The sequence below is a fragment of the Oryx dammah genome, unplaced genomic scaffold, assembly GCF_014754425.2.
Source record: "Oryx dammah isolate SB20612 unplaced genomic scaffold, SCBI_Odam_1.1 HiC_scaffold_28, whole genome shotgun sequence".
In the NCBI taxonomy this organism is placed as follows: domain Eukaryota; kingdom Metazoa; phylum Chordata; class Mammalia; order Artiodactyla; family Bovidae; genus Oryx; species Oryx dammah.
Window position 1 is genome coordinate 89,834,425 of NW_024070212.1, and position 19,541 is coordinate 89,853,965.

The window sequence follows — 19,541 nt, forward strand, 5'->3', positions numbered from 1 at the left end:
ACACAGTGACCCAGTACATACACACACACACATGCACATATTTATAAATAGAGATTAATGAAGAGTATTTCCTTAAAATACACAAAGCTATCTGATATTTTCTACCCTAGTTTTTATTCTGCTCCAGGTTTTTAGAAACAGTGGTTGCAACCCACTAAATTGATTTCACCACCCACTAATGGGCTGCACCCCATGCTTTGGTCAGCTCTGTGGTTTAAGTGTGAATTCTTCTGCCCATCTCTCCTGTGAGGCGTCAAGGCCAGCATATAGCCCAGAGCTTCAGGGGTCAGCTGGGGACAAGGGTGGCTTACCACCAGCTGGAGTGGCTAGCCCCAGCATCTCCTCCCATCACCCAGCCCCGACCCTGCTCCCCAACACACCCTCTCAGGCCTGGGCTGCAGAGGCCATGGTGAGCCTTGCGCCCATCAGGCTTCTCCTCCTGTCCTTGCCATCTTCCGGTTGTGTGGCTGTGGCCAAGTCTCCTTATCCCTTGATACTCATTGTCGTCACTGATAGAAACAGGAATGAGAAACCCGCTTCCCGGGGCCAATTTCAGGTGAAGGTGTGTTAATGAAGTGCTCTGAGTAGTCTCTCGGTGATGGTCTCTTCCTCTTGTCCCCCATGTATTCAGCCTCTGGCACCACCTCACTCTTCCTGTCTGTTCCCATTCATCCATCAGAGACCCCTCCCCTCAGTAGACTGATTGCCTCATCCTTGCCTGGCCCTGGCCCAGGAAGTGGCACGTGGGCACCCTTCAGGGTAGGCCAGTTTCTGCAAGCCCTGGGGCTTCCCCGGTGGCTCAGCGGTCAAGAATCCACCTGCAGTGCAGGAGATTCAGGTTCGATCCCTGGGTTGGGAAGACCCTCTGGAGGAGGACATGGCAACCCACTCCAGTATTCTTGCCTGGAGAATCCCCGTGGACAGAGGAGCCTGGCAGGCTACAGTCCATGGGACTGCAAAGAGTCAGACATGACTGAGCAACTAAGCATGCACACACACTGCGCGCCCTGAGCCTGTCTCAACCAACGTATTTAACATGGCAAACTCCGCTCTAATGGCAGACCGTGCTGGCCTACTCCTGCGTGCTTCCACAAAGGAGCTTGATTTTATTTGTCATGCCTGGAAATCCCCCTGAGTGTGTTTATCAGCTTCTCTCCCTCCTGCCCGCCCTTTTACACCATTGAGCCGGCGACCCAAGCAGCAGCTCGCACCTCCCCGCCAACCAGAGCCCGCCGCCCGCACGCCGCCCGCCCTTCGTTTTTGGTTTAATTTTTGTTCTTTTAAGCTTCTCCTGCGCTTCTCCATGTGCTGTGATCTATAACCTGCCTCTACTGTCTGGCCTCACAGGGTCCTCCGGGGTCACAGCCCTCGCCGCACGCACAGCCTCCACCTCACAATCCCAGCAGCATGATGGGACCCCACAGTCAGGTAACGCACTGTGGCTCGCCCGCCCGCCAGCCGGGGGGCGCGGGGCACCAGGAGGACAGAGCCAGCAGAGGAAAAACAAAAATCAAAACGTGCTCTCGCCACTGCCTTTGAGGATTTCCTGACCAAGGAGATTCCCCTCCTCCCAAAATATATCTTTTTCCCCCTAAAGATAGTCTTCATTCCTTGGACATCACACCTGCTCGGATATGAAACCAAAAGAAAAGGAGAACTGTTTCTGTGACCTTGTCAGCGGCCTCTGCGTTTCTGTTTTTCCCTCTCTCACTTTTGGTTTGGTTTACCATTGTCTGTAACCGAAGCTGCATCCCTCGTCTTCTCCGTGTGCACTCTTCGCTGCTGAGAAAGCTTTCCTGCCCATTCCCCTGCATCGAGTTAGGGCGCCCGCTGTCCCCGCACTGTTGGCCTTGTGTATCTCCTCCCCCTTCTCCCTGCTCCCCTTCCTTACCCCCTTTGTCAGAGTCGTGTGAGTGTGTGTGAGTGCACGTCCAGCTTTGTCTACACACTGGAAAATTTCCTGTACAAGTCCCCTTGGATTCTTCCATCTGCCCTTACCTACCGCAGAGGTCTCCCCTTCGCCCTGCACCGATGGGACTGCTCCTCCGTGTCCTGTGCCAAGCCCCAGCTGCTGCCCCGGCACCCAGAGTAGAGCTCTCAGCAGATGCACGGTGTGCCTCCGCCACTCCCTCCGCCCAAAGGAAGTTTTGCCCGGAGGGACAAGGCCGCCGGGGGGGAAGACAGTTTAAAAGATCACTAGTTGTAACAAGACTGGACTTTGTGGAGTGGCGCGCGCTTGTGTCTGTCACCGTTCTGTACTGTGGGCTGTCACTGAACTAACGCCCTGTAATTTCAGCCTTTTATGTCACCGCGATACGCAGGCGGCCCCCGGCCCCCGATCAGAATGGGAAACCAGGTACTGTACCTTCTCGTGTTCTCTCCCCTCGCTCGGCCACCCTTGACCCCAGCTGGACTTGGACTCAGAATCTGCAAGAGGGTTGGGAGGTGGAGGGACAGTTTTAACTAGCGTGGGAGGCAGCTTATAAGCAGGTCCCCGGAGAGGACTGTGTTTTCTCCTTAGTGCTCCATGCAGCCTCTCCCAGCATCGTACCTGCCTCTCCCAGTGGGCTGTGGGCAGCAGGGTGTGAGTTCAGGGTTTTTGCTCTTCTAAAGAAGGTGGTAATGCCTCAGCTCCTCCCTGCTAGCCCTTTCTTGGAAAAGGGTTTTCCTTCTTAATAAAGTTAATTGACAACGTACATTTTTTATCCTGGAAGCTTTTGAGAAGGCTGGTAAATATAATCCTGCTATTAAGGGGAGAAATGGCCCATAGGAATGCTTCGATCAGGAGCCTGGATGCAGCCAGCAGGACATTTGTGAGTTTTTAAGCAATGTCTGCCTGCTTCCCAGTTGCTTCCCAACTCAAAACAAGAAAGGATTTATTCGTGTGCTTAGAACAGTGGTCTACTTGTAGGGAGGGCTTTTCAGCCTGGGGTTGTATGCCTTATGCTGCCCCATTGGGGTTGGCAGTTCTGGGTGGTCTGGAGAAATTGGTCCCCAGCTGCCTTCCGTGGTTCAGCCCATCCAAGGGCAGAGGAGAACTGCTGAAGTGAAGATGGGTATCTTCTTTTCAGGGTAGACAGGCTTTGAAGAAACTTTAAAGAAACATCAGGGAAATTTGATTACGTGCCCCAGTATTTCTGTATACATAATTCCTAGAGTGACCTGGCAGAAGCCCATTGGGAAGTCTGACAGCAACGCCAGGACCTCCAGCCCTTGTTGCCTTTGGAGCTGGGAGGTCAGTCACCAGCTAGATTGATGTTACCTGAATGGACTCCTTTTGTTCTCAAGAAAGCCCCCTTAGTGAGATATATGAGGAGTTTGGAGAGATGCTTATAACCAGGGGACTCCAGTTTTAAAGTTAAATAGCCTGCCAGTTTCCACTTATTTTTTTTTCCTCCAAAAATCTCTTCTTTCCTATTTTCTCTGACATGAAGGAGAAAAACTTTGACAAGAATTAGAGGCCCAGCTTTTTGAGCAAAGAGGGAGCCCAGGATATGTCACAGATGAGGAAACAGAGGGTCATAGTGGAGCAGTGATTTCCTTATGTGTCCCAGTGAGCTGGGGTCGTGTTGATCTCCAGCTGCCCTGGTTCAGTTAGTTTTCATAGTTGTAAACTTGTTGCCCCTGTCTTTGTTTTTAGTGGGTCATTAAGCGGACCTTCTCTGGCCTCACATGCCAGGGCCCCAGCAGCAGCTCTTCCTCCTGCCCATCCAAGGCTCTCCTTAGCCCGAACTGCGCCCTCCTGCCCCCAGGAGAGAACAGACGCTTCCTTATCATAATTGTGGTCCTTCCTCCAGCAATTAAGGGACGCGAGAGGAAACATGTTTGTTTCTATTTATCAATTAAGTATGAGCAAGTGCCTGAGAGAGCAAATGGAGAATAAATCCATCATCTGTACCTCACAGTACAGATCAATCAGGCTAACCTCCCCATCACCCTCCATTGGAAATCTATCCAGATTTCCAGTTTCCTGTGGACTCAAGAATTTTTGTCCTCCAGGCAGGGATGTGTCCCTTTTCCAGGAATCACCCGTGAGCATGGGTCTGCTGGTTCCACAGGAGCCTCTGTGGCACCTGAGTTAGCTCAGCCTTCCTCAGGGCAGGAGGAGGAAGCAGCAGCTCAGGCTTGTGTGATCTCCTGGGTTAGGGTGATAGAAGGGCCCTTAGGGAGACCAGGAGCTAAGGATCATTGATTTTGATCTGGATTTGATCCCTGGGTCAGGAAGGTCCCCTGGAGAAGGAAATGGCAACTAAACCTACTCCAGTATCCTTGCCTGGGAAACCCCATGGACAGAGAGGAGCCTGGCAGGCCACAGTTCATGGGGTTGCAAAGACGACTGAGTAACTAACTCTTTCTACTTAAAAGTCTTGCAAGGCCATCCTCCACCTGCCTCCCTGGCTAGGGGTTTGGTGCCTTGTACAGAGAGCATTGCTGTGTTTCAAGCAAGGATAGCTGAGTGGATGGCGAACAGTGGGTTTCAGCAGGGTTTAGGAGAAGAGGGATAGAATTGGGGGTTGTCGGGCAGCCCTCGCATCACATCCCAGTGGAGCCCCAGCCCCACCCAGCCCGCTAACTTGGGCACGCAGCCGAGTGACTTGCAGATGCTGCTGGACTTCGTCCGGCCCCTGGGCGGACACTTGCTGCACCCACCCCACCGTGCTGGAGGCGAGGCACGGGCCTACTTCCAGGAGCCCATGGAACAGCCCCAGAGCATCTCTCTGCCCAGCAGGCCCAAGGGTGTGTGCACGGCAGGCACTTGCAGTCCCATGTATACTGAGCGTTATTTTTCTTTCTCACACCTTGGGGCTTTGGCTGCTGCAGTGAAGACCCTTTTACCTTTGTCACTACACACCTTACTGCCCTGGTAGAGGAGGCCCAGTGCTCATCTCAGGGTCCCTCCAGTGAGAAAAGTGACTGCGGGTCCCGGCTGGGCCTCTGGGCAGCCCTGCCCTGCTCCTGAGTCCTGATACATAGCAGGGTTAGGTGAGCCCAAGGAAGAGCTTCTGGCCTGAACTGATAGTCAGCACTGGTCTACCTGGACAGGAAGCAGTTTTCTGATCCCCATGGCCACTCCACCAGAGTTAGGTGGCGGCTTATCAAGACCTCCCGGCACCTCAGCACCCCAGGAGCCCCCAAACCGGACAGCTTCAGTGGCAGGCCTTCCTGCGTCCTCTCAGAGTCCTGTAACTAGGCTTCAGAAATATCCCAAACCCCCAAGTGGGCAGACACTAGCCAGCCCAGTGATTCAGAGCTTGGGAACTCGGTAGAGGAAGCAGAGCTGAGAGAAAGCAAAAGGTCAGAACAGCTAACACCCAGGGCCAGATAGACCATCCAAAGCCCCGGGCAGATGGAATGGCAGGTATGGAGTGCCACTTCCAATAGCAAGTGCCCCCAGGCTGGCGTGGCCCTCCCGTACGCCTCCCTCTCCCCAGACACTCGCGCACACACCTTATTTATTCTGAAGGTGAACTGTGAGAGGTTGTCCCTGTTTCCCACCACCTCCTTCCAAAACTGGTTGGGAATTCCCTGTTGGGCTGATAGCCCCCCACCAATCCCGCAGCGCAGTTGGGGCTGGGGGACGCTGGGTAGTCAGGGTCCCTGACACAGATGCCCCACTTTCACAAAGGCTTTCCTCCCCAACCCGAGGCCTGTAATTAGTCCTAAGGCATGGGGTTCCTCCCCACCCCCCGCATCCTCCCCAGTTCTGCTTTTCTCTTGTTTCATATTGCAGTAAAAGAACTTCAGTCTCAAAGATCTTTGATGGGGTTTTCATAGCGAGTGTGCTAAGTGTTAACTCAGGAACCCCCGGCCCTCCTCATCTCTAGAGATCACACGAGCACCCACCATGTGCACCAGGCTTTGCGGGGGATGGGTTCTCACCCAACATCCTGCTCACCCTCTCCCAGAGGTCTCCTCCACCCCTGGGGTTGGAAGGTGACCTTTCATGTGCTGGAAGGAGTCAGGAGTCCTGAGTGTTCTTCCTGGCCCTGCCTGCAGGGCTGTCAGACCTCTGGACCTCAGCTCCCCCATCGAAATCTCAAAGGCTGCCTTGTTCATCCCCTATTCCCAATTTAGTGTTTGACCTAAACTGCAGAGACTAGAGTTTGGGTGGTAGAAGGGAGGGACAGTGCTGCCTCTGAGGGGTGTGTGGTGGGCGGTGATGCCGGAGTGTCACTTGGCCCCGGCAGATATGCAGGCCCGTGAGGACTGTCACACATGGAGCCCCCATGCTCAGCTGCACATGCTGCAGTTTCCATAGCTCCGGCTGGAGCTGCCTGCCCCCGGGGGACCGCCCCGCCGTCGGGCAGCAGGAGCGGTCTCAGGGAGACCCTGAGCGGCCCTAATGGTCAGGTGGGGAGATGGGGCAGGCAGGTGCACGCCCCTGTGCCCCCACTGCGGGGAGCAGCACTCAGCTGTGTCTTACATCTCTTTCAGCCTCCGGGAGGAGTTCCTGGGACACAGCCACTGCTGCCCAATTCCATGGATCCCACACGACAACAAGGTAGAGGGCGCAGGGTGGGCGGCCGGGTGGATGGAGGTATTGGGAGAGGCCCTTCCTCCCCCACGGTCTGCCTCTCCTTCTTGCCACTCAGGCTCCCCTCTGTCGCACAGGTCACCCCAACATGGGAGGATCAATGCAGAGAATGAACCCTCCTCGAGGAATGGGGCCCATGGGGCCTGGCCCACAGGTAACCAGCCGCCAGTCTGTCCGTCCATCTCCCTAGCCATCTGCATACACCCGCCTTCTCTCCTCTCTCCTAGCTGTCTGTCTTTCCACGTCTCATAGCTCGTAAGGATGAGGGGAGAGAGCATGACTCCCGCCCCAGCGGCCCTTTCTGCCCGTAGATGGGCAGCCCCCCAGCAGAGTTGAGGGGGATCCCCTCCCATGGAGCTGGGGAGGAGGGGCACCTGGGACCCTTCCATGGGAAGGACTTGAGGAATTTGAAAGGCAGGGGGTCTGTGTGCCCAGACAGCACTGTGGGTCCCCAGAGCTTCCTCCTACCCTGGCTGGGTGGACCTGAGCTGGCTCAGTGGTCACCCAAGGCAGGATATTACATTACTCTGTCTGCAGCCCACCGTTTGTCTGATTTTGGATGAATCACTCTGACCTTGGTGGGCCCACAGGCCCCAGTGTCCCCACCTGTCCGGTGCGGGAGGTGTGAGTCTGTGGCCGGTTCTCAGTGGTGCACCTCTCAGCTGCGAGGAGGCCAGGGCCCCAGAGTGCAGTTCAACCCAGAGCTCTTGCCATGTTCGTATCCCAGGCTCCTGCCCGAGCTTGCTTGTGCCCAGAGGGGTTCTGTTGCCAAAAAGGACAGTTTAGAAACCTCTGGAAGAAATTATCTAGTGCCCTGTCTGTCCCTTCACAACACCTCAGTGGTCGCTCCTTGTGACCCAGCTGCATACCCTCCAGTCCCCGGGCCCATAGAACCATCGGGCAGGGGTCTGACAGGTCGTTTCTGTTCTAGAACCTCCTCACCATTGGCTCCCACTCTTCTGAGTATTTAAGTCTGGCTCTGGGTCCTGTGGAAGCTGTGGCAGAGAATTTGCTGTGTTCTGCCCTCCTTGGGAATTCTCTGGAGTCTGCCCCTCGAAAGCCAGAGTCTGAGTAAGGAGACGGGTGTTTCAGAGAGAGAGCAGGAGGGCCTGTTCTGGGGTGTTCCTTCCCTTCTCTTCTGCCCTGCCTGGAGGCTTGCTTGTCTGTCTCCCTTCTGCTCTGGGTATTTGGATTCTCTGGGCCCCTGCACAGGTTTCTGGTTCCTGGCAGTGGGGTTGCGCCCCCCGCTCATACATGCCTGCCTCCCTTTTGTAGGAAGAGGTTTTTGCCACACCCCACAGTCCTCCACTCTGCCTAGAATTGTATTTACAGCACACCCAGCCGCTGCTTTCTTCCCGGTGATGGCTGTAACATCTGTGGTGTTGAAAGATTTTTAAGGAGGTCCTTGTCTTTCGATGGCCCCATAATCCTGAAAGGAAGCAAGCCCACACCGGTTACAGCTCCGGTTTTTTTGTTTTCTTTTCTTTCCTCAAATCCCCCAAAGCTTGTGTTTTCACCAGCTCCTTTTAAGCCACCGGAGTGGCCCCTTCCTGCCAGGAGGCTGGCTGGAGCTAACCTCCACAGGAACCCGAGGGAGGGCAGCAGGGTCTGAAAGCCCAGCCTTCTCGTCCTGAGTCAGAAACTTTCAGATTCCTCAGCCACGCACACTAGATCCTCTTGGTGTGCAAATAAGCAGTGGCCTTGGACTTCCAGGATGTCCTTGGGGAGGTCTTGGGGATGCAAGAGGACAGTGTACTCCACCCCTTGCCCCGCTGATTCCTGGAGACTCAGCAGCTGCATCTGTAAAGTGGGACGGAGACCAGGACTGCCTTGTAGGGATGCTGATAGGAGGAGGCATGAGTTCTTGGTGTGAGGCTTGGCACCGTGTAGCCTCTTAGGAAGTAGCTTGGGTTTTCCAACTAGGGGGCTTAAAACCAGTGTTGAGGACTCAGTCTGCTTGGGCTGGGTGATCGCTTTGTGTTTCTTTTTTATTTTTTCTGGCAAAGGCCATTAACACTTGTTAAGCCTGTAGTAATACTGAGGTTCCAGAAGCTGGGAATGGATGTTATCAGACGGCCCAAGACCAGAGTGTTCCGGAAGTCTAGGACTTCCTTCTGACTCAGCAGGAGTCTCGGTGTGTCCGTGTCCCTGACCAGGAGTCTGGCACACTCTTGTGACATGTTTAAAGAGGTGGGGCTCCTGCAGCCTGAGGTCTTGCTGAAAGGGGCCCTCCTGGCCTCACCGGGCAGAATACAGGGATGGAACTCTTATGGGCTCAGAGACTGGTGCCCAGAGGGGTGGGAGAAGCAAGCTCAGGGCTGAGGCCAGCTGGCCATCCTCACCCCACCAACCTCAGGGTCTCTGAAAACATCTCTCCTGTTTTTCCCCCGTCCTGGTTTTATGGAGATATAACTGACATACAGCACTGTATAAGTTCAAGGTGTACAGCATAGTGACTTGACATACATCACAAAATGATGACCACGATAAGTTTAGTGAGCATCCATCATCTCAGACAGATACAGAGTTAAAGAGATTGAAAAAGTTTTTTTTTCTTGTGATGAGAACTTTTAGGATTTACTCTCTTAACAACACTTGTGTATAACATACAGCAGTGTTAGTTACGTTTTTGATGTTGTACATTACATGCCTAGTATTTGCTTGTTTATCTTGGGAGTTTGTGCCTGTCGACTTTCTGCATCCAGTTCTCCCTCCTCGCAGCCTGCCGCCCTCTGGTAACCACACGTCTGATCTCTCTTCCTATGAGTTCATTTTTGAAGTGTAATTGACCTACAAGACTATGTTAGTTCCTTGACACAACTTAGTGATTCAGTATTTCTGGACATTTCAAAACTGATGACAGTAGGCGTAGTTCCTGTGATGTGTCCCCACGCAAAGACATTACGTAGCTCTGGGCTGTGTTCCTCACACTGGACACAGCATTCCCATGACTCAGCTTATTTTGCACCTGGATGTTTCTACCTCTTAGTCTCCTTCACCCCCACTCTCTTCCCCTCTGGCAACCACCTGTTTGTTCTCTGTGTCTGTAACTGTTTTCTGCTTTGTGATTTTTATTCATTTGTTTTGGTTTTTAGAGTCCACATATGAGTGAAATCATAAGTGTTTGTCTTTATCAGACTTATTTCACTTAGCATATTGCAATCGGTGTCCATCCATATTGTCACAGATGGCAAGGTTTCATCCTTTTTGTGCCTGAGGGATATTTCTGTGTATGTGTGTGTGTACCACATCTTTATCCATTCATTCGTTGTTGGGTACTTATGTTGCTTCCATATCTTGGTTATTGTTTTTAGAAAAACGCTGCAATGAACATAGGGGTGCATATATCTTTCTTTTTTCATCTATGTTTATTTTTGGCTGAGCTGGGTCTTCGTTGCTGTGCAGGCTTTCTCTAGTTGTGGCGAGCAGGGGCTCCTCTCTAGCTGTAGTGCTTGGGCGTCTCATTGCGGTGACTTCTCTTGTTGTGGAGCACAGGTTCTCAGGGTGCAGGCTTCAGTAGTTGCAGCCAGTCCTTGTGCCTCACTAGCTCTGGAGCTCAGGTGCACAGGCTTGGTTGTTCTGCATGTGGGATCTTCCCAGACCAGGGATCAAACCTATGTCCCCTGCATTGACAGGTGGATTCTTAACTGTTGGACCACAAGGGAAGTTCACGTATATCTTTTCAAGTTAGTGTTTTGTTTTCTTCTTTCCCCATATCAGGCTTCCCTGATAGCTCCGTTGGTAAAGAATCCACCTGCAATGCAGGAGACCCTGGTTCAATTCCTGGATTGGGAAGATCTTCTGGAGAAAGGATAGGCTGCCCACTACAGTATTCTTGCACTTCCCTTATGGTTTAGCTGGTAAAGGATCTGCCTACAATGTGGGAGACCTGGGTTTGATCCTTGGGTTGGGAAGATCCCCTGGAGAAGGGAAATGCTACCCACTCCAGTATTCTGGCCTGGAGAATTCCATGGACTGTATAGTCCATGGGGTCGCAAAGAGTTGGACACGACTGAGCGACTTTCACTTTCGCTTTTCCCATATCTCTCGTGCCCCACTGGGTAGGGTGCAGTATTAAATTTGAGAGCCAAACCTCCCTCAGAGCAACCCAGATGTCATCACTGACCCCTCACTTGGGGCAGAAAGGCCTGGCCTTGAGTGGGCCTGGACGTGGGCAAGATTGAGGTATAAAGTGGATTACAGGTTCTGGGGTCAGCCAAGGAGTGGGTATCATAAAGCCTAGAAGTTTTGGACCCCCAGGATGCAGTTGGGCAGAGGACAAGACCCGTCCCCCAAGTCCTCTCTCTCTCTGTCCCCTGAGGGTGCTCCCCCTGTCACTCCAGGGGAGTAGACAGGAGAGGGATGAGCTCAGAGCCTAGTGTTGGGAAACATGGTCCCGGCTGCGTCTCAGGCTCTTGGGGCCTCTGGTCCCTCATCTGCAGAATGGGCTGCCGGGTGCGGACCTCATGGGACTCATCATGGGGCTGTGAGACATGGACCACAGCACGAGGCTCCACGAGGCGCCCCACAGATCCCATTGCTTCCCTGGAACCTGAGTTCAGAGAGAGAGCCCTGTCTTGCCATGCCTGGGCTAAGAAAGGCGACCAAGCCCCTTTAGGCAGTCTTTAGTAAGCCCCACTGCATACACTTGCTGAGACTGGACACAAAGCTGGGAAACCTTCAGCCTGTTGTTCCAGAAGGGGGGAATAAGACTGCTAATAGTGGAACCGCTCTAGAACTTTATGAACAAAGAATAGGTACAGTGTGGGCTTGGGGCTACAAAACCAGAGTGACATGGTACTTTTTGAGGTTGTGTTGCATTTTAGCCTAAATGTTACAAAGGAACCAGTAAACTAGGCATCCGCCTGCCCTTTGCCCTCAGTGTCTTGGGCAGATTTTACTCTGGTTTCCTGAAACAGCCAGTGCCGAAAAGGAGGCAGTGTTTCCACTTAATTGTATTTTCTCTTCAAAGATTTATTCCTATGCCTGTGTCTGGCGAGAACTTCTGGCTGAATTTTTCAAGAGTGAATCCTGTTAGGATGATGCTGAAACTGCCAGAGCTCTGCAGGCTCCTGCAGCAATGATGTATGGCACCCAGACCCCACGGGGCCACTTTCAACGCTTCTGGTATTCCTGGTGAGGTGGGGTCAGCACAGCCTGGAATCAGATTGCCATCCTGGCATTTGAGAACATTCAGATAACCTCTGATAACCCACCGTCTAGAGACCTTTTCCATCGGGAGAAGCTGCATCTCCCCTCTGATCCAGGACAGTCCAAACTCAGTGCCTCTGAGCAGAGACCCCAGAAAGAGACAGAAGGATTGTAAACCAGGCTAGCGCACCCTCAGCTGGTGAGGAGAGAGTGGAGTCACTTGAGGCCCTTTCTGGGCTGGCCCCTTGGAGGCCTCCCAGTGGGGCTAGCCAGGCTCTGCATAATTAGAGGGGATGGAGGGCAGGTCCAAAAGCCAAGGAAAAGGCCTGACAGCCTGGAGTCCACCTTGACAGATCCGTCCTAGAGACTGTTCTCTCAGGCACCAGGCAGCACCGAGAAGAGCCTCTGTGTCGAGGGTTGCAGGAAGCAGAAGCAGTGCCTGCTGCTGTGGGTGCTTCCAGCGTGGCTGTGCACCCTGCTCAGAGGACGGAACTCAGACCAAAAGGCCGGGGCCTGACCCTTTATAGAGTTCCTGACAGTGGGTCCAACCCCTCTGCCCAGGGTCTGGGGTGACCTGGTTGGAACAAGAAGCCAGGTGGGAAGATAGGCGGGCAGACAGATACATACCTGTGGGTGTGGCCATCCCCATGGCTGCACCCCAGACTCCTCCGGTCTCCAGCTGCCCCGTCCCTGCAGAGCGGTGCTGAAGGCAGAGGAGGAGGAGTGTCCAGCGGCGACCACACCTCCAAACCCAGTGCTGAGGGCAGGCGGGCTCTGGGAGAAGAGAGATTATTTCTCCTGAGTCTGAAGCTACGCTTCTAAGCCTGCCCATCCTCTGTGAAAAGGCTGGATTCTCTGATTTGGAAACTTTCCTCAAAAATCTGCCTTTCAGCCCTGACTTACTGTATGGTCTTGGGTGGTGAGTCTTTAGCTTCCCTGGGCCTCTCGCTTGTCATCTGTGAAGTGGGACATGTGAGTGGCCCTCGGGATCTAGGCCTCTATAGGAAGTAGGAGCTGGCGGCCTGCTCCCTCCTGGGCAGTGGTCAGGCTGGTTGCTGAGGGCTCGGCTGAGCACAGCAGCTAGTACATCCGGAGCTTCCCCTTAGGGGCTGCATGTCCAGACGGCTTTCAGGAGCGGGCATCCACTTATCCTCTCCTCACCCCACTCTGCTGCTGTGGCATGGGCTCCTGCCGGCCCCGGGCCAGCCTTCTGCTCTCACCCCTACATGCAGCCGCTCTCCTGGGCACAGTAGGAGCAGGACACAGCTGCACCCTGGAGGAGGTCTCTGTCTGGGAGGCCTTTCGGATTGGCTGGGCTGGACACAGTGGAAGAGTGGGCTGCCCAGGGAGGCCATGAGCTTCCTGCTGTGAAACACCGGGAGCCAGGCTGCCTTGTCGACAGGGGCTTCAGTGATTGTACATGGGCTAAGAAAGGGCCCTGAAAGACCTGATGCTCAGGGCAGCGTTCAGGGCTCTGGTGTTTTCTCTGCCAACGTCCCACATCAGCACACATCTCTGAGGGCTGACGGAGCTCTTTAGAGCCATCATTTCATTTGATCTTCTCATGACCCTGTAAGGCTGGGCTCTTTGTCCCCATTTTATGGACGAGGCAGCACAGCAGAGGGATTGCACGCTGAAGCCATGGTGACCGCTGCACAAGAGGCCGTCACTCTGCTTCTGTCCCCGAGTGTCATAATCTTTAAAGCGGGGATAGTAATGAGATGGTTGTGGGTTAAATGTAGGTGAAACAAAGCCCGTAGCACAGCCTGGCTTGGAGGAAGCCTTATTGTTATTTGGGTGCTTTGCCAAGAGTCAGGCTGAGCCGGGACAAGCACTCCCGTGTTCTGCCCTCAGACCTGAGGCTCTGCTCACCACCCGTGGCACCATCGGTAGGGATGGGCTGGCCCTGCCATCCGCAGATCCTGCTATGGTGGGCCCCAGGGCAGGCACACGTTTTCTGGCCCCAGGACGCAGCTCTGAGCAGGTGCAGGGGATGCCGGGCCTTATACGTGCCGGCTGCCTGAGAAGCCCTCCCCTGCTCCCCCACCCAGGCGCTCTGGGCCCTGCTCCATGCCAGCCAGCCTGGTGCTGCTGCTGTCATTGTGCACACCCTGTCTGGACACTCAGAAGCCCCTCTCTGACCAGGCCAAGGAGGTGGCCCCAGGATGGTCCCTGGCTGAAGAACCCGCCACCAGCCTGAAGGCGGCTCTGTTTGTCAGCTCTGGCTCTTGAGCCCCCTGTTGTATCCCCCTCCCTCACAGATGTGTGATGTAGAGAGCAGACCCTGAGACCCTAGATCCAGGGTTAAACCCCAGTGGAGGCATTAGCTGACTGTGACCTTGAGCAAATCTTTTCCTCTCCAGACCCTCAGTCTTCTCTTCTATAAAATGGGAATAATACAAGCTTCATGGTATTGTTACAAGGTCCAAACCAGAGGTTGTATGTTACGTGCTCAGTTTAAAAAAAAAAAAAAAAAAACAGCTAATGCTGGCTGTTCCTTTGCCATCAAAATTCCACCCAGCCAGATACTTTCAGATTCTCCTATAAAGGCGGAGCTCAGGCTGCAGTCAGCCTCATTGTACTTTCCATTCCTTCACTTCTTCATTCCTTCACTGATAATTCAGTGCCCAGTCTGCGCCAGCTGATGTGTGGAGTGATGAGGGATAGGACGATCATTAAGGTAGGGTTCCCACCTTCCAAAGGGGCTCACAGTCCAGTGGGAGAGCTGCGCACGTGACCACGATCATAAGCCAGTGTGCCGCAGGCTGTGCGGGGGGCAAGGTTACAATGCACTGTGGGAGTGACTAGGATGGAGCAGTTAATCCCACGGGATGAGCACGGAGGGCCTCACAGAGGAGGTGCTGTTTGAGCTGGGTATTGGAGGATGTATAGTAACCTGCCAGTTAGAGAAGGGAAGCAAGATATTTATTCCTGCAAAGAAAATAGCTCTGGAAGAGGGGAGTTGGAGAGAGTGGTATCAGGAGATGAGCCAGGTGACAGGCCTGAGTGCCTGGTCCAGACTCCCTTTGACCCACCCCACTGCCATGATGGGTTGTGCCGAGGTGAGTTGGGACCAAGTTCTGTGCAGATTCTTTTCTTAAATGGAACAGTGAGTCCCTTGAGCAGAGAGACCATTTTCTTCTTGCTCTTCTAGTTCTGTGCCTGTTGAGGGCCCCACATGCTGACAGTTGAATCAGGCAACTGCATCAGGGGCAACCAAGACCTGGGGCTGGCTGGGGTCTGTCCACACCAAGGCTTGGGAACAGCCACTGGACAGGCCTTTCAGATGCGTGCCTCCCCTCCACATGCAGCCCCTGGTCTGCTGACGGTTTGTTCTCCCTGAGTGTCTAAGGTGGCTGGTGGTCACCAGCCGGTCCTCTTGCTGAGTCTGTTCCCCTTTCCTGCCTGAGACCTGCGGGCAGGTGCTGACCAACATCATGAACTCCTTGCTGGATGACCGTATGCTCTCAGGAGACCCATCCTGAAGCCCCTGAAGATGCGCCTAAAGCTGTGACTATCCGCCTGTGCTGGATTGTCATTGTGACCCTCTCAGTTGGTTCCCACCCCTCTTTTTTTTGTTTTAATGAATGTATTACTTTTTCATCAGGTCCTTTTCCCAGACTAACCCTCTCCATGATGTTCTGTTTGTTTTTCCCTCTCCTCTTCTCCGGTGCCCCTTCTTCTTCTCATAGACTGACCCTTGGTTATCGTTGCAGAATTACGGCAGCGGCATGAGACCACCACCCAACTCCCTCGGCCCCGCCATGCCCGGGATTAACATGTAAGGCCACAGCCCTGCTGGCAGCCCAGAGCCTGTGGGTGTCCCCACCCTCTGTCTCCCCTGAGAGACTCATGATTGCAGGAATCACTGACACCTCTCTGGACCTCAGTCTCCTCATCAGTAGAGTGAGGATGTTGAGCGTACTGGTGACAAGACCTCATAGACCCCCATATAGGGCTTGTCTATGCCAGGCACAGGTCTGAGCTTGCTTCATGGGTTAACTCCCCTCATCTTCATAATAACCCTGTGAAGTGCTTAGTATGCTCTGTTGTCAGATGGGGTAACTAAGGCACAGACAGGTGAAGTAACTCGCCCAGGCTCCCACAGCTGTAAGTGGCAGGCTCAGGTTGGGAGCCCTGTACCACTCGTTGAGTGCTTCAGTGGCGTAGCACTTTTGTGGTGGTAGATCCCTGTGAATATCTGTGTCCTTCTTAGGAAAATGCACTTGGAGAGGAAATACTGTTCTTCACAAATTTTACATATAATGTATAGAGGTCTATAGGTTTCTACCCATGGAAGTACATGTTTTTACCCCAGTCCTAGGACTATATGAAGGACTTCCTGTTAGTGATTTTGGCCCTCTTGTTCTGCCCCTGCTGGCACTACCATGTTGGCATTTATAGCATCTTTTTCATTGTTTTCATCTCTCTCTCCTTCTCTCAGGGGCCCGGGAGCTGGCAGACCCTGGCCCAATCCTAACAGTGCTAACTCAGTGAGTACCCAGGTTGGGGGTGGGGGGTTCTGTTTGCTAGGGGTGGGTGAGGTTCCAGGGTGCAGGGTGGTTCCTGTCCCCAGGTTGGAGGTGTCACGGGGAGTGGGATGCAGCAGGATTCCACCTGATGCTTCCAAGGAGAAGCCTGTCTGTACGGGGAGATTTGGGAGTACCACGCTAGACCCATCGGGCTCTGCAGGAGCTGGGGTGTGAGCTGGAAGCTGGGCTCAGTCCTGTCCATGCAGGGATTCCTGCTGGCCTCCTCTTGCTTAGCAGGGCCGGCCTTCAGCACTCAGAGGAGGGAGCTGGGAGGGGGCTCGGCGCAGACAGTCCAGGGCAGGAAGCCAGGGGGTGGGGCTCAGCTCTCTCTTTCCTGTCCTTGAACTAGAGGGTCTCCTGTGCCCAAAGTTCCCTGCTAAGGCTCTGGGACCAGTTCAATGGAGGAACAGGACTCTGCTCACATCCTTGGCCCTCCTAGAGACACCAGGTGGCTCAGTGTGTTTCCCATTGAGAGTGGGGTTGTGCCCCAAGAGGATTTGGTAGGCAGAGCACATGTTGCCTGTCGGAGGAGGTATCTGACCCATGGTTCACCCCTTTCTTGTTTCTAGATTCCATACTCCTCCTCATCACCCGGTACCTACGTGGTGAGTGTGTGCAGGTTCGGGGCATTGCATGTCTAGTCCTGTGTAACTGCGTGTGCAAGAGTATCAGGGTCAGGGGGTCCCTTGTCTCTTTGTTTTCAAGACATGAGCACAGATTCCAAACTGTGCTAGAATCTAATGTCAGTATGCAGGTGTGTGTACCTTCTGGTGTCCCAGAAGTCCCCACACAAGACCCAGAGTTGGGACCTCCATCCAGGAAACTGACCAGGAGGCCAGTCAGCTTCCATCACAGGCCTGTGGTTTCACTGGGCTCCATGTGTGTGAGTGCACAGGCATGCCCGCAGCTGCCTCCTGGTTTAAAGAAGAGAAGGAGGGAGTCCAGTTCCCCCAGGCCTTAAACACCTGGGTTCTGTGTGGACACTGGCAGCTGAGTGAGAGCTAAATGTGGGGCTGGGCCCCGGGTGAGCATGGACTGCTGATGTGGCTGGAGCTCGTGGCCTCTCCCGCCATGTGTCATCACTGTGGGTTTCTGACATCAGTTTTTAATCTTGTCTCCAGGGACCCCCTGGAGGTGGTGGCCCCCCAGGAACACCCATCATGCCTAGTCCTGCAGGTAAGAAGGCTGGGGGACAGGTGCCGCTGGAGAAGGAAGTCTTCGAGGGGCCTGGTACAGAGCCAGGGTTGGCTGGCCACTCTTCCTAAGCAGTGCGCCCCCCACCTGGCATCTTGGCATCAGGGATTTAGTGGGCAGGAGACCCTGATGCCACCAGCCCACCCTGTGGCTTCAGCTGGGGCACTTCTCACTCCAGTTGAAGGACAGGACAGAGGAAGGAGATCCAAGAACGAGGTGTCTCGCTACTCTTGACTCCCCCTGGTCAGAGAGAATCCTGTCCTGATTGTCGCTTCTCTAGATGACTGGAAAGGGGCTTTGGGGCTCTGGCCTCCTGGGCCCAGGACTCTGCAGAGTGATGCCTCCTGAGTGTCCAGAGCTCTTGGTTTCCAGTCCTCTGTATCAGAGATCCCTTTTTCCCCTTTTCTTCAGTAGAAGGGTGCACATGTACTCACACACATACAGCATCACAATTGTGTTTCTTTCCCAGCTAAGAATAGCATACCACCAACTAGAAGGAATTCAGCATGCCATCTTTACCCACCCCCAAAATAAAAAGTGAGAGGTAGTTGGATTTCTGCCCAAGAAGTATGGTGCCTGCTCCTGATATAAATATGTTAGCTGATTTCCTCGGGAGACTTTTCTGGCTAACTGGGGAGACAGAGGGGTCCCTCCCACCCCCTCCTCTGCTCCCCATGGCAGGAAGGCTGCTCGGCAGCAGGGTGGGGCTGGCGGTGGCCGTGAGGCTCCCCCTCCAGCTCCCTCTTTCTGCTGCTGCATTTTTATGAGCTGCATGACCTACATTCAGACTGGGTCACATTAACCCACTCCATATGTTACTGCGTCTCCAGCCCCATCTCTGCCCCTCCCTCCTGCCCCATCAGCTTGGCAGGGTGGCCCCTCGGTCATCTGTGGTGCCGTTCTTCCCCAGTGTGATTAAAACTGCTGGCCGGGGGTCGGGGAGGGCACAGGTGGTGGTCGGGCTGTGCCTGCATGGTCCCAGGCAGCATCTGGGGAGCGCGTTTGGTTTGGGGCGGAGTGGAGTAAGGGGGCGGAGACGATTTTGCTGTGTCCACACTGGTCCACACTGCTGTCCAGAACCCTGGAATCCTTCCTTTCAGGGTTGAGTGGCTTTCACAGTTGAATTTTCTGTGATTAAAAACTTTGTGAATCTTCATTAAATACAAATTAGCCAGAAAATGCTGGTACTTAGAGGAAATTTTAGGTGATAAAATACAAAAGAATGAGTTCAAGTGCCATGAGTTTGTTTTAATTAAGCAATGAATTAATCACCCCGACTTGCGGGTTTCCACTGTTCTACAGATTCAACAAATTCCAGTGACAACATCTACACAATGATTAATCCGGTGCCGCCTGGAGGCAGCCGGTCCAACGTAAGTCTGCTTTCTAATAATTTACATATCAGATACCATAACAAATCATAATTAACTTCATCAGCTGAGGGGAAAGCAAGTTTAATTGATTTCAGCCATTTGTTACCAAAGAGGAATAAAAGAAACCATCAGAAAAGTGATTAACTCTTGGGCAGCTTGGTTCCCATTTTATAGCTGGCAGGGGGTGGCAGAGAAGGGGGTGGAGTGATTCCCACCCCTGTGGTCAGAGCAGGGTGCCCAGCTTCACTGTGGGGACCGCCCCTGGCGCCCAGCCTCACTGTGGGGACCACCCCTGGCCTGAACGGGGTGTTGATGAGGAAGAGCACAGGCTGCAGGGGACTGGGGGGCTGGTCTGGGCCAGTCCCTGCTCAGCTGACTGGCTGTTCCCCTGGGTGATGACGGCTCACCCTCTCTGGGCTGTTTACTTGGCTGTGGAGCTTGCGGCGGAGGCCTCCAGGTACCTGCCTGCCCTGTGCCTCTGGGAGCTCTCTGACTCCCACATCCTATAACCTCTCTGCCTCTCTTCGCACCCTTCCCTCATCTAGAAACCACTCCCTCCCTTCTCAGCCCCTCCGTGTTCCCGCCCTGCTGGCTCAGTGTTCCCACCCTGCTGGCTCAGTGTTCCCACCCTGCTGGTCTTGTAGCTCAGAAACCTCCTTTCCTGGTCCCTGCTCACCGCTCCCTCTTGTGCTCCCATACTGGACCATGCAGCTGTTGCCTGTCTGCCTCTCCTGGCTGGGAGCTCCCTAAGGACAG

The 19,541-nt window shown here is 53.9% G+C and overlaps 1 protein-coding gene across 2 annotated transcripts in view; it reads left to right on the forward strand.

Moving 5' to 3' along the window:
- Positions 1–19,541, forward strand: part of SSBP3 (single stranded DNA binding protein 3) — a 164,636-nt gene that overhangs the window by 137,068 nt on the left and 8,027 nt on the right. The window contains exons 6-14 of one of the 2 annotated variants that reach the window (XM_040231074.1): positions 1,348–1,428; positions 2,297–2,356; positions 6,436–6,502; positions 6,613–6,689; positions 15,403–15,467; positions 16,131–16,179; positions 16,788–16,823; positions 17,340–17,394; positions 18,715–18,785. In XM_040231074.1, the coding sequence (XP_040087008.1) occupies positions 1,348–1,428; positions 2,297–2,356; positions 6,436–6,502; positions 6,613–6,689; positions 15,403–15,467; positions 16,131–16,179; positions 16,788–16,823; positions 17,340–17,394; positions 18,715–18,785 (561 nt within the window). The remainder of the gene's footprint in view (positions 1–1,347; positions 1,429–2,296; positions 2,357–6,435; positions 6,503–6,612; positions 6,690–15,402; positions 15,468–16,130; positions 16,180–16,787; positions 16,824–17,339; positions 17,395–18,714; positions 18,786–19,541) is intronic. The other variant, XM_040231075.1, reaches the window with a different exon arrangement.